At 51.7% G+C, this 12,122-nt stretch overlaps 1 protein-coding gene and 1 long non-coding RNA gene across 3 annotated transcripts; one reads left to right on the top strand and one right to left on the bottom strand.

The window, feature by feature from the left end:
- Window positions 1–267: 267 nt before the first annotated feature.
- On the bottom strand, window positions 268–4,235 carry YPEL3 (yippee like 3). 2 transcript variants are annotated; one of them, XM_009250607.4, is made up of 5 exons: window positions 4,062–4,235; window positions 3,217–3,399; window positions 3,068–3,111; window positions 2,754–2,862; window positions 268–750 (listed from the first exon to the last, which is right to left on the bottom strand). In XM_009250607.4, the coding sequence occupies exons 2-5, from the start codon at window positions 3,331–3,333 to the stop codon at window positions 661–663; spliced, it is 360 nt and encodes a 119-aa protein (XP_009248882.1). In that variant the 5' UTR covers window positions 3,334–3,399; window positions 4,062–4,235; the 3' UTR covers window positions 268–660. The 2 variants fall into 2 exon arrangements, with proteins under 2 accessions (XP_009248882.1, XP_002826346.1); XM_002826300.6 differs by lacking the exon at window positions 4,062–4,235 and having other exon boundaries at window positions 3,217–4,021.
- Window positions 4,236–4,312: 77 nt separating this feature from the next.
- On the top strand, window positions 4,313–12,122 carry LOC103892649 (uncharacterized). Its single transcript, XR_656870.4, has 2 exons — window positions 4,313–5,390; window positions 11,465–12,122. It is a non-coding gene; the product is annotated as an uncharacterized LOC103892649 (long non-coding RNA).

Here is a 12,122-nt window from a genome sequence, read left to right as displayed (position 1 = left end):
GCGGCGCTGTTGCCTCCCTGGGGCGCTGCCCCTAGGCGGCGGCCAAACGCTGCAGAAGAGCAGACGCAGATCAGCCGAGGTCACGGCGTAGGCAGCCAGAGTGGGCTCAGGACCTCCGCCGGCAGTGAAACCGTCCCGGTTCCCAGAGACCCAGCTTGGACGGCTGTGCCTACCCCATGCCCCGCCGAGGCTCAGAACCGCACAGGTCTATAGGGGCGGAAATCTCCGCTTGAGCTCCCCCTTCCCGGATTACACGCGAGCCCGGGCTGTCTCCACTCCATTGTTTTATTATGTACAAACGCTACAGAACGAGGGGGACAGACACGCGTGGGGTAAGAAGGGCCTGGTGGGAGTTCACAGAGCAGACGGTGTACTGGGGCCAGGAGAGCAGAACACAGGCCATAACTATAGGACAGGTGGGGCAGGAACGGGTTAAAAACGAGATCCAAGCCAGCCAGATCGCAGGAGGTGCGGGGGCGTCGTCCCCCTTCTGTTCTCCCCCCAAGGTCACAGTGCATGCAATAAAATATATATACAGGAGCTAGCTCCGTCCTCTGCAGGGGCCCTGAGGGTCCAGAGCTCCCTTCGGGCGGCGGGAAGCCGGTGGCGCTCCCTGGCGGCCAGGCCGGGCTGGAGCCACATGCGTCGGGGGAGCGGGGGTCAGTCCCAGCCGTTGTCTTTGATCATATGGTTGAGTTCAATGATGTACTTCCCCTCTTTGTACTTCTGGCTGCTCTCAAAGGCCTGTTCCTGAAAGGAGGGGCGGGACCGTCATCCCTGGAGCAATAGTCTCACCACAAGGCACTGGGGTTGGGGAGTGGACATGAGTGGCCCCATTTTACATATGAGGAAACTGTGGCCCAGAGGGGCAGGGCCGTGTTTCTCACAAACACAGAGTAGAATAGAACTCCCTGACTCAAAGGCACTTTTTTAAGTACTAATGATGGCTCCAACAGAGAAGATAGGGAAGCGGCTAAAAGATTTCACAGTTCAGGGTTTGCAAACTGGTAGCTTCATGGCCATTTTGGCCTACAGCATGTATTATGTTTGGACAGCAGACATTTTAATAACTTTAAAGTATTAAAATATAAGTAGGCCTTGCTCACTCCAGTTTGCCCAGCCTGCCCCTAACTCCCAACCCCGCCAATCTATGCTACCCTTTACACATCTACAGTATCTGCTTGGCCTTGCAGGCACTTGAGGATTTTTTTGTTTGTTTGTTTTGTTTTGAGAGGGAGTCTTGCTCTGTCGCCCAGGCTGGAAGTGCAACGGCGCGATATCGGCTCACTGCAACCTCCGCTTCCCGGGTTCAAGTGATTCTCCTGCCTTAGCCTCCTGAGTAGCTGGTATTACACGCGCCCACCACCATGCTGAGCTAATTTTTGTATTTTTAGTAGAGATGGGGTTTCACCATGTTAGTCAGGCTGTTCTCGAACTCCTGACCTCAGGTGATCCACCTGCCTCAGACTCCCAAAACTGCTGGGATTACAGGCATGAGCCACCACACCCAGCCTGGCACTTGAGTTTTTGATCTCTTGTCTAGGCCGGCTCTTTATTTATTATTATTATTATTTTTGAAACGGAATCTCGCTCTGTCACCCAGGCTGGAGTGCAGTGGTGCGATCTCGGCTCACTGCAAGCTCTGCCTCCCGGGTTCACGCAATTCTCCTGCATCAGCCTCACGAGTAGCTGGGACTACAGGCGCCTGCCACCACACCCAGCTGATTTTTTTTTTTATTTTTAGTAGAGATGGGGTTTCACCGTTAGCCAGGATGGTCTCAATCTCCTGACCTTGTGATCCACCTGCCTCGGCCTCCCAAAGTGCTGGGATTACAGGCGTGAGCCACTGTGCCTGGCTGGCCAGCTCTTTATTTGATAGAGGTCCAGAGTGGCCAAGCCACCTGTCCAGAGACACACAGCCAATCTGTGGCAGGGTCAGCAGCGAGCTCAGGTCAGGGCTGGCTGGCTGGCTCTGCCTGGGGCATCCACCTCACAGAGGCACCACAGCTCCAAGCGACGCCTGAAGAATCCTGTCCCTTGCAGCCCAAGAGCATCTTCCTGAGCATCTAATCTGATCCCTGTAACAATCCTGGGTGCTAGGCAGTGGCTTTATCTTCCACTGAGAGATAAGGAAATGAGACTCAGCGTAGTGAAATCAGACCCTGGACAGCAGCAGTGGCAATGAGGACTATGGAAAGGGAGGCTGGTGAACCCAAGCTCCATGTTGTTGCGGAGTCTGGGGCAATTTTTCTGATACTCTGAATGACAATATAAGCTGGTGACCAAGGGTTTGGAGTAAAAAAAAACCAACCAACCAACTCAGATTCTGGTCCCTATTCTGTTACTTACCAGTTGTGTGATCTTGAGCAAGTTACCTAACATCTCTGGGCCTCCCTGTCTTCTTCTGTAGAGATAATAATAGCTTCTACCTACAGGATCACTGCAATGATTGAATGAGATAATAGACGCCAGGCACACAACAGTGCAAGGCACATAAGCATTCCATAAATGGTGACTCTGATTATATCCTAACTCTCAAATGGGGATCCAAGTGCCTGGGAGAGAAGGGATGGGTTAAGTGAAAAGTTCTACACCCCTTGCAAGGTGCAAGATAAAGAGAATGTGGTCAGGGATGCTGACTTGTGTGAGCTAAGCCTATGCAATCTGAAAGGCTATAGGGTGACAGCTTGTCAGGAGGAGGTGTTGGAAGGTCAGGTCAAAGGCTAGCCTGGGGTCAGAGGTGGCTGACTCACATATTTCCAGCCCAAAGTGGTCTTGCAGTTCTCGCAGTGGATGTCGGCGACAGCATGGAGGCCGGTCAGCAGCACCCGCTCCTCGGCTGGCCCGCAGCCCACGTTCACCCTGTGGGGACATGGGGCAGTCCCAGGGAGGGTCCTGCCATCACAGGGCCCCCCCTGCCAAGCACTGTGTCTGTCCTCAGCATCCAAGAGATGATGCTCACAATTTCCTGCCTGCACCGGGGAACTCTGGGAGTCTCAGCAGGATGCCAGGGGTCACAGGTCACAACAGAGGTCAGGGAAAGCAAGAAGGGAGGCCAGATACTCACACAGAGTTGAAGAGGTAGGCACGCCCCTGACTGCCCTGGAAGGACTAAAGGGTGGGAGGGTGGGAAGAGAGGAGGGGGTCAGGGCTGCCGGTGGGGAGCTGCCAGGCAGCCCCTATAGGTTCCAGCCCCACTGTGGCCTGGTTGGTTACCTTGGAGATGAGGTCGTCGTGGTTGGCCAGGTGAGCGCGGCAGTGGGCACAGCTATACCTCCGGTGACAATCATCCAAGTAGGCCTGAAACGTCTTGGGCTTTGAAATCCGCACCATGGCGGGGGCCGGGGGCAGTGGCCCCACGCGGGGAGCGGCCCACGGGGAGCAGAGGGAGCCCAGTGCCTGCCGGGGAGGGAGTAGGTGGGCTGTCAGGACCTGGGCCACACACATGCGAGGCACTCCCAGAGCCGTGGGGACTCGCTCTGTCACACTCGGCTGTTCTCTCCTTTCCCCAGAGCCAGCAGCCTCTCCGGGGACCAGAGGCGTCTCGGTTTTGACTCAGTGAGGAGACCTCAGGTTGCATCAATGGGGAAACTGAGGCTCGGAGGAGCCCATGGTGAGTCACCCGCCTGCTTCCGGCCTCACCCTTGCTGACCTGGCAGCTGAAGCTGGAGGAAGGGGCTTTGGAGGGGCTGGGCTGTCAGTTCCCAGTTTCGGGGAAACATGGGCGGGTAGGCACTGGTTGGTCCTTGTGACCTTATCTGGAGAGCAGTGGGGTTCACTGGTGGTTTAGGGGGTTCATAGGGGAGAGGGTCCCCCACCTGGAGGAGGCAGGAGGCCTCGCCGTGAAGGTGGAGGGTCACCTAGGAGGGGAGGGGCTCTCACCTGCGGGCGCCGAGGCCGCCTCTACGCTCAGGGGCTCTTACCTGCATCGCGGAGCCTTACCTGGACCCCGGGGCTCACCTGGGGCGCGGGGGTAGGGGCGGGCGCCGGGGGAGGGGGCAGTCCTCGCGGGCTGGGCGGGGGCGCGGGGCGACACGCAGCCCTGACGGCGCGGGCCTCACCTCGCCTGGGCGCGCGGGGCCCGGTCCGCCGGGATGGGCTGGCCTGGGAGTGGGGGGCGCTCCTGGCGGGCGCCGTCCCCCCCGGCCCGGGTTCGCAGGCGCCTGGACTTGTTTACACCGAGCCCAGCTGCTGCCGCCGCTGCGGCGGGAGGGGGAGGGGACCCGCCTCCTGTCCCGGCGGCCGCCGTGGCCAATGGGCGCTGCGCATGCAAATGAGGGGGGCGCGTCACACGGCGGCCGGCGCAGGCCCCGACCGCCCCTCCCCCGCCGCCCGCTCCCGCCGGCCCGGAAATGCGGCTGCGGCCCGCGCGCCCCCGGCCTGCTCGCATTCCTGCTTGCGGCCCGCTCAGGGGCGGGGTCGGAGGGTCTAGGCCCGGCGCGGAGCCAGGAAGCGGGTGGCGCTGGGACGCATGCCCTGGGGGAGATGAGTATAATAACCCGCGTTTGTCCGCCGCCCGTGCCCCGCTCAATCCCCGCATCAATCCCGTGAGGCCGTTTCTCCCGTTGGCCCCACTGTACCGGGGGCTGAGGCCCAGGGAGGTCTCGCGGCTCCCCAGGTTATCCAGCTAGTAAGAGGCGAAGCTGGAATTCTCACTGTGGGCCCATTCCATGGCTTTTGCCAGAGCGCCAGGGACACAGTTCACCTCCTAGCAGGGAAGACCCAAAGGTGCGCATCCCTGGTAGGCCTCTGGCAGCCAGGGCGTCGGACCAGGCAATTCCTACTGCCCAGCATCACCTCCTCCAGGCCTCTCGGATGCCTCTGTTGGGACAGCTAAGTTCCTCTTCAAAGACTCAACTTCCTGGTCATAAGCTGTAAACAGATCTATCCCCGCTTTTTTTTCTTTTTCGCATGTCTACCCTATTTGGGAAAGTTTAAACCTTAGCCAATCGGGATCAGTTCAGATTGTGCGGTCCAATCCCCCAGCCAATGGGGAAAGGACACAGAAACAGGAACTGCGTTAGGGTTAAAAACCACTTCCCTCCTTTGTTTGCGGATGCTCTTGCGATTGCAACCAGCGCAAGCAGCACCCTTCTGCAGAAGTAAAGATGCCTTGCTGGGAAGTCTTCTGTCTCAGTGCTGGTTTTTCTTGACTACACTGAGCACTTGTTTTCAACAAATTTGGGGGTCTTCCGGGATCCCATTCTCCTTTGGGAGGGGTAGCGATTACTTTTCCTCGTTAGACACGTCCCACTGCCTTGTTGCAGTGGCCCAAGGAGCAGTGGATCGGGTCCGCCCGAAGTGAGAAATAAATCCGGACTCTCAGCAACGTGGGCAGGAAGGAGCCTTAAAATTCCCAGGCAAGTGGGTAACTCTGTGCACAGACCAAGGTAAGAAAAGTTGCTACTGTGGCGACAAAGTATTTGCTTGGTGGTTGAGGTCACTTGGAGGTTGAAAGTGCGTGGCTGAGACATGTCAGTGGACACGAATCGAGTGTGGAGTCCAGACTTGGTTCCATGGTCACCTCATAAGGCTTAGGGCGGTTTTCCAGTCAGGGATTATACCGACCCGCTAATGCTAAGAGGGGCCTGAAATTCCCACGCGGGAAGCGGCCAAAAAGTACGAAGCGATTATTCATACGAGTGCAAGAAACCTCCAGTGGGAAAAGGGAGAGGTTAAGCCCCTGGGAAATGGGCACCAACCTCCAGAATGGGAAATACTCCAAGTAAGACAGGGAGTACAAAAGGCCAAGCAGACAATAAAATTCCCCCTGACAGTCCTCTAGGCCTTATGTTAGAGTACTGGAGGTATAATGAAAGAACCATGTAACACACGGAAAGACAGTGAATGATAAAATATTGCTGTTTTATTTGGACCAAGGAACCTATCCTCAGACCCTCGGTCTTTTGGCCAAAGTTTGGATCAGACGAGGATTGGATATGCCAACTCTTAATCCAGTATGTTAATGAAAAAAGTCCAGTGTCTCAAGAGGAAATAGATTATGCTCTGTGTTGGAGACAGGAACATGTCCTTCCCTTTCCCTTAAAGGATGACGTAAAAGAGAAACCAAACTCAGTACCCCCCTAGGACACCCCAGTTAAGTCAGATTCTACATCTAAAGATACCAATGTATAGGATCCCCTAGACCATCTTCCCCCGCCTACCCCACCCCAGGCTAATCACTCAGTCCCTCCCCCACATAACCCTGCCCCGTGGGCTTTGTGGCCCCACATCCCCATTGAGCAGCCACCCGAACATGTCCTTTCCTTAGGAAAACTCCAGCACGAGATGGAACAATGCCGGAGGGATATTCAGAACTTTCCTTTTTCCTCTTCCTCAAAGGGGTCTGCCCCAACCCCTTTTCCCTTAAGAGAAGTACCACTGGGAGGAGGGGGTATTGGTTTCGTAAATGCCCCCTTAACTAGTTCATAGGTTAGAAATCTGAAAAAGGAACTCAAACCATTATCTGATGATCCTTTTGGAGTCACAGATCAAATTGAACAACTTTTAGGGCTGCAATTGTATACTTGGGCTGAATTAATGTCCATCTTAGGTATTCTCTTCTCAGGGGAAGAAAGAACCATGATCCACAGGGCTGCTATGATAGTCTGGGAATGTGAACACCCTCTTGGTCAAAACATCCCTGCAGCAGAGCAAAAATTCCCAGCCCAGGACCCTCAGTGGAATAGGAACAATGCAGCCCACTGAGAAAACATGAAAGACCTCAGGGATATGATAATTAAAGGGATTCGGGAATTGGTGCCTCAAACCCAAAATATTTCTCGAGCATTTAATGTACACCAAGAAAAAGATGAAGGGCCCATGGAATTTTTAAAGAGACCTAAGGAGCAAATAAGAAAATATTCAGGCTTAGACATAGAGGACCCACTTGGACAAGGGATGTTAAAGCTCTATTTTATCACCAACAGTTGGCCGGACATTAGAAAGAAATTACAAAAGATAGAAAATTGGCAAGGCCGCTCCATAGAGGAACTTTTAATTAAGAGAGGCCCAAAGGCCGGGCACGGTGGCTCAAGCCTGTAATCCCAGCACTTTGGGAGGCTAAGGTGGGTGGATCATGAGGTCAGGAGATCGAGACCATCCTGGCTAACACGGTGAAACCCTGTCTCTACTACAAAAATACAAAAAATTAGCTGGGCATGGTGGCGGGCGCCTGTAGTGCCAGCTGCTCAGGAGGCTTAGGCAGGAAAATGGCGTGAACCTGGCAGGTGGAGCTTGCAGTGAGCCAAGATCATGCCATTGCACTCCAGCCTGAGAGACAGAGTGAGACTCTGTCTCAAAAAAAAAAAAAAAAAAGAAAGTGATTAACTCTGATTTGGGTTCCACTGTCAGATTTATTTATTTATTTATTTATTTATTTATTTATTTATTTAAAAAAATTCCCAGGGAAGCGGTAAGGAGAAAACAATACCCTATTCCCTTAGAAGCTAGAATGGCTCTAAAACCTATAATTGAGGGCCTCATCCATGACGGACTCCTTGAACCCTGTATGTCCCCTTATGACACTCCAATATTGCCTATAAGAAAGTCAGATGGGTCATACCGGCTAGTAGAAGACCTCTGGGCTGTTAATCAGACAGCTCAAACTGCCCACCCTGTTCCCAACCCTTACACCATTATCAGCAAAATCCCATACGATCACCAATGGTTCACAATGATAGATTTGAAAGATGCCATCTGGGCACGGTGGCTCACACCTGTAATCCTAGCACTTTGGGAGGCCAAGGCGGGCAGAGTGCCTGAGCTCAGGAGTTTGCGACCAGCCTGGGCAACACGGTGAAACCCCGTCTCTACTAAAATACACACACACACACACACACACACACACACACACACACACACACAAATTAGCCGGGCGTGGCAGCATGCGCCTGTAATCCCAGCTACTCAGGAGGCTGAGGCAGGAGAGTTGCTTGAACCCAGGAGGCGGAGGTTGCAGTGAGCCGAGATCGTGCCACTGCACTCCAGCCTGGTGACAGAGCCAGGCTGTCTCTCAAAAAAATAAATAAATAAAATAAAAATAAAAAAAGAAAGATGGCTTTTGGGCTTGCCCTTTAGCGGAAGACAGCCGGGACATGTTTGCTTTTGAGTGGGAGGACCCTCACTTAGGTCGAAAACAGCAGTAGCAGTGGACAGTCCTACCCCAGGGGTTTACATACTCCCCAAATCTATTAGGTCAAATTTCAGAACAGGTCCTAGAAAACTTTTCCCTTCCTTCATCCATATGCCTACTCGAATACACAGATGACCTGCTCATTTCAGGAAATAGCAAGGACCACATAACCACAGTTTCAATTAACTTCCTGAATTTCCTAAGGGAACAAGGGTTACGGGTCTCAAGGAGTAAAATTCAGTTTGTAGAACCTGAGGTAAAATATCTAGGACACCTAATCAGTAAAGGCAAACGGAAAATAGTACCTGAACGAATTGAAGGTGTCACATCTCTACCTTTGCCTGAAACAAAGCAGGAACTTAGAAAATTCTTGGGATTAGTTGGATACTGTCGTCTATGGATTGACTCTTATGCCTGAAAAACAAAATCTCCATATCAAAAACTCACCCAAGAAGGACCAGACCCCCTTCTTTGGACCCCATCAGAAGTCCAACAAGTAGAAGAGTTAAAACACCTACTTGTAACTGCCTCCGTTATAGCTTTGCCCTCCTTAGGCATTCCACCTTTTCGTCAGTGTAAAGAAGGGGTTGGCTTTAGGGGTACTCACCCAAAGACACAGAGGCCACTGGCAGCCCATAGCCTTCCTGTCAAAAGTTCTTGACCCAGTAACCCACGGATGGCCCGAATGTGCCCAATCTGTAGCAGCAACTGCTTTGCTAACGGAAGCAAGCAGGAAAATAACCTTTGGGGGAAGCCTCATTGTATGTACCCTTCATCAAGTTAGAACCATTCTTAATCAGAAGGCAGGAAGATGGCTCACTGACTCAAGGATTTTAAAGTATGAGGCTATCTGGTGGGTGCGGTGGCTCACGCCTGTAATCCCAGCACTTTGGGAGGCCAAGGCAGGCAGATCACAAGGTCAGGAGTTTGAGACCAGAGTGCCCAGCATGGTGAAACCCCGTCTCTACTAAAAATACAAAAAATTAGCCAGGCATGGTGGCGCGTGCCTGTAATCCCAGCTACTTGGGAGGCTGAGGCAGGAGAATTGCTTGAACCCCGGAGGCGGAGGTTGCAGAGAGCCGAGATCAGCCACTGCACTTCAGCCTGGGCAACAGAACGAGACTCCATCCCCCCCACAAAAAAAAAAAAAAAAAAAAATTGAGGCTATCTTATTAGAGAGGGATGATTTAACATTGACCACTGGTAGTTTGCTCAACTCTGATGTTTTCCTAACAGGAAATCCGAACCGGGAGGAACCTGAGCATAAATGTTTAGATCTGATCAGTTATCAGACTAGAGTCAGACTAGATCTAAGCGAGACCCTGTTCCAAACTGGGCGTTACCTCTTTATAGACGGCTCCTCTCGGGTAATTGAAGGAAGAAGGCATAACGGGTACTCTGTAGTTGACTGGGAAACCCTCACGGAGGTAGGGTCAGGGAGACGGCCCAATAACTGGTTCACTCAAATATGTGAACTCTTTGCATTAAATCAGGCCTTAAAATCTCTGCAAAATCAGGAAGGAACTATTTACACTGACTCCAAGTATGCTTCTGGAGTAGTCCATACTTTTGGAAAGATCTGGACTGAACGAGGCCTCATTAATAGTAAGGGCCAGGACCTTGTCTATAAAGAATTGATTATGCAAGTACTAGAAAATCTTCAACTGCCAGAAGAAAGAGTGGTGGTCCATGTCCCAGGACACCAGAAAAACCCATCTTTTGAAAGCCGGGGAAATAACCTCACAGATCAAGTAGCCAAGCAAGCTGCCTCTTCCCGAGAGGCGACTGTTTTCCATCTGACCCCTTGCCGTCCCCTCCAGTCGCAATCCCCATCTTCTCCAACGCAGACCAAGAAAAGTTAAAAAGAATAGGAGCTAAGGAAAGCTCAGAGGGAAGGTGGGTATTACCAGACGGGAGGGAAATGCTGTCTAAACCTCTTAGGAGGGAAATATTGTCACAGCTTCATCAAGGAACTCACTGGGGTCCCCAAGCTATGTGTGACACAGTCCTCAAAGCCTATGGGTATATAGGAATCTCTACTCTTGCTAGTCAGGTGGTGTGGATAGTTGCCTAGTGTGCAAAAAAAACTAATAAAACCCGAAGGAAGCAGCCTCTACTTTATCAAGGGAACCACCCCTATAATTGCCAATCCAACCAGTGCAACCCAGTACTTACCTCTATTACTACCCCCACCTCCACTGACCCTAACTCCACTCTAGGTTGCTTCTATGGCTTAGGAGCCGATGTTACTGGAAGGGACCCCATAGGCTTCTTTGAAATATGTTTTGTTCACCCTTCTCCACCTCCTACCGTCTCCCCCTCCCCAAGCCCACCAAATCAAACCATTCCTCACCTCTTACCCAATGACAAAACCAAAGTAGCTATAGTAGAAGTCAAGGACTTAAAGCAAACCCTAGCCATCGAGACCGGGTATCAAGATGCAAATGCCTGGCTGGAATGGATTAAATATTCTGTTCGCATCCTGAATAAAAGCGATTGTTACACTTGTGCAGCGGGCAGGCCAGAAACCCAGATTGTCCCCTTTCCACTCGGATGGGCCAACCAACCAGGCATGGACTGTATGGTAGCTCTCTTCCAGCACCCCACGGCCTGGGGAAACAAGACGTGTGCCACTCTTTCACTACGTTTGCCAAAGATCAGGAGCCCTATGGGTCAGCTCCCAAGGACCATTCGACTTGCAGCTCTCAATGCCAATTATACCTTGTGTCTCCCACAACAGGGGAACAAATTGACATTCCTTGGAAATCTAATGGGAGTCTAAACATTTTCAAGAGCTAACCAATCAGTCGGCCCTTGTCTATCCCCGAGCAGATGTATGGTGGTATTGTGGAGGACTGTTACTGGGTATGCTGCCAAGCAATTGGAGCGGCACTTTTGCTCTAATCCAATTGGCCATCCCTTTCACCTTGGCATTTCATCAACCAGACAGGAAGCAAGTAACTCGAAGAAAAACAGAAGCCCCTCGTGGGTCCTTTGACCCCCATGTTTGCATAGACAGTAGCGGGGTCCCACGGGAGCTACCAAGTGAATTTAAAGCTCGGAACCAAATAGCCGCTGGGTTCGAGTCTGTTTTGTTCTGGTGGTCTGCTATAAATAAAAATGTAGACTGGATAAATTATATATACTACAATGAGCAGCGATTCGTCAGTTATACCAGGGATGCCATCGAAGGAATAGCTGAACAATTAGGCCTCACCAGCCAGATGACCTGGGAAAATAGACTAGCCCTTCACATGATATTGGCAGGAAAAGGCAGAGTCTGTGTCATGATCTGAGTCCAATGTTGTACTTTTATCCCTAATAATACAGCTGCCGACGGGACCATCACAAAAGCTTTACAAGGCCTTACCACCCTGGCAAATGAATTAGCCGAAAATTCTAGACTACATAACCCTTTTATGGGTCTCATGGAAAAGTGGTTTGGAAAATGGAAAGGACTCCCGGCTTCAATCTTTACCTCTCTTGCAATTGTAACAAGTGTACTTATCCTTGTGGGCTGCCGCATCATACCTTGTGTTCGTGGGTTAACTCAAAGGCTCATAGAAACAGCCCTCACTAAAGCCTCTCTCACTTCTCTCCCTCCATACTTGGACAAGCTCTTGCTCCTGGATAATCAAGAAGAACAACGCAGCCAAATCCTGTCAAAATTTTTTGAAGAGGAAGAAGTATCAAATAGGAGAGGAAATTGTTGGGACAGCTAAGCTCTTCAAAGACTCAACTTCCTGGTCATAAACTTCTCCCCCTTTTTCTTCTTTTTCGCCAGTCTACTCTGTTTGGGAAAGTTTAAACCTTAGCCGGTCGGGATCAGCTCAGATTGTGCAGTCCATCCCCAGCCAATGGGGAAAGGACACAGAAACAGGAACTGCGTTAGGGTTAAAAAGCCCTTCTCTCCTTTGTTTGGGGTGCTCTTGCGATTACAAGCAGCGCAAGTAGCACCGTTCTGAAGTAAAGATGCCTTGCTGGGAAA

This window comes from Pongo abelii, chromosome 18 (assembly GCF_028885655.2).
Source record: "Pongo abelii isolate AG06213 chromosome 18, NHGRI_mPonAbe1-v2.0_pri, whole genome shotgun sequence".
NCBI classification, from domain to species: Eukaryota; Metazoa; Chordata; class Mammalia; order Primates; family Hominidae; genus Pongo; species Pongo abelii.
Note: the sequence above shows the minus strand (reverse complement) of the source record. Positions and strands in the feature narration are given on the sequence as shown.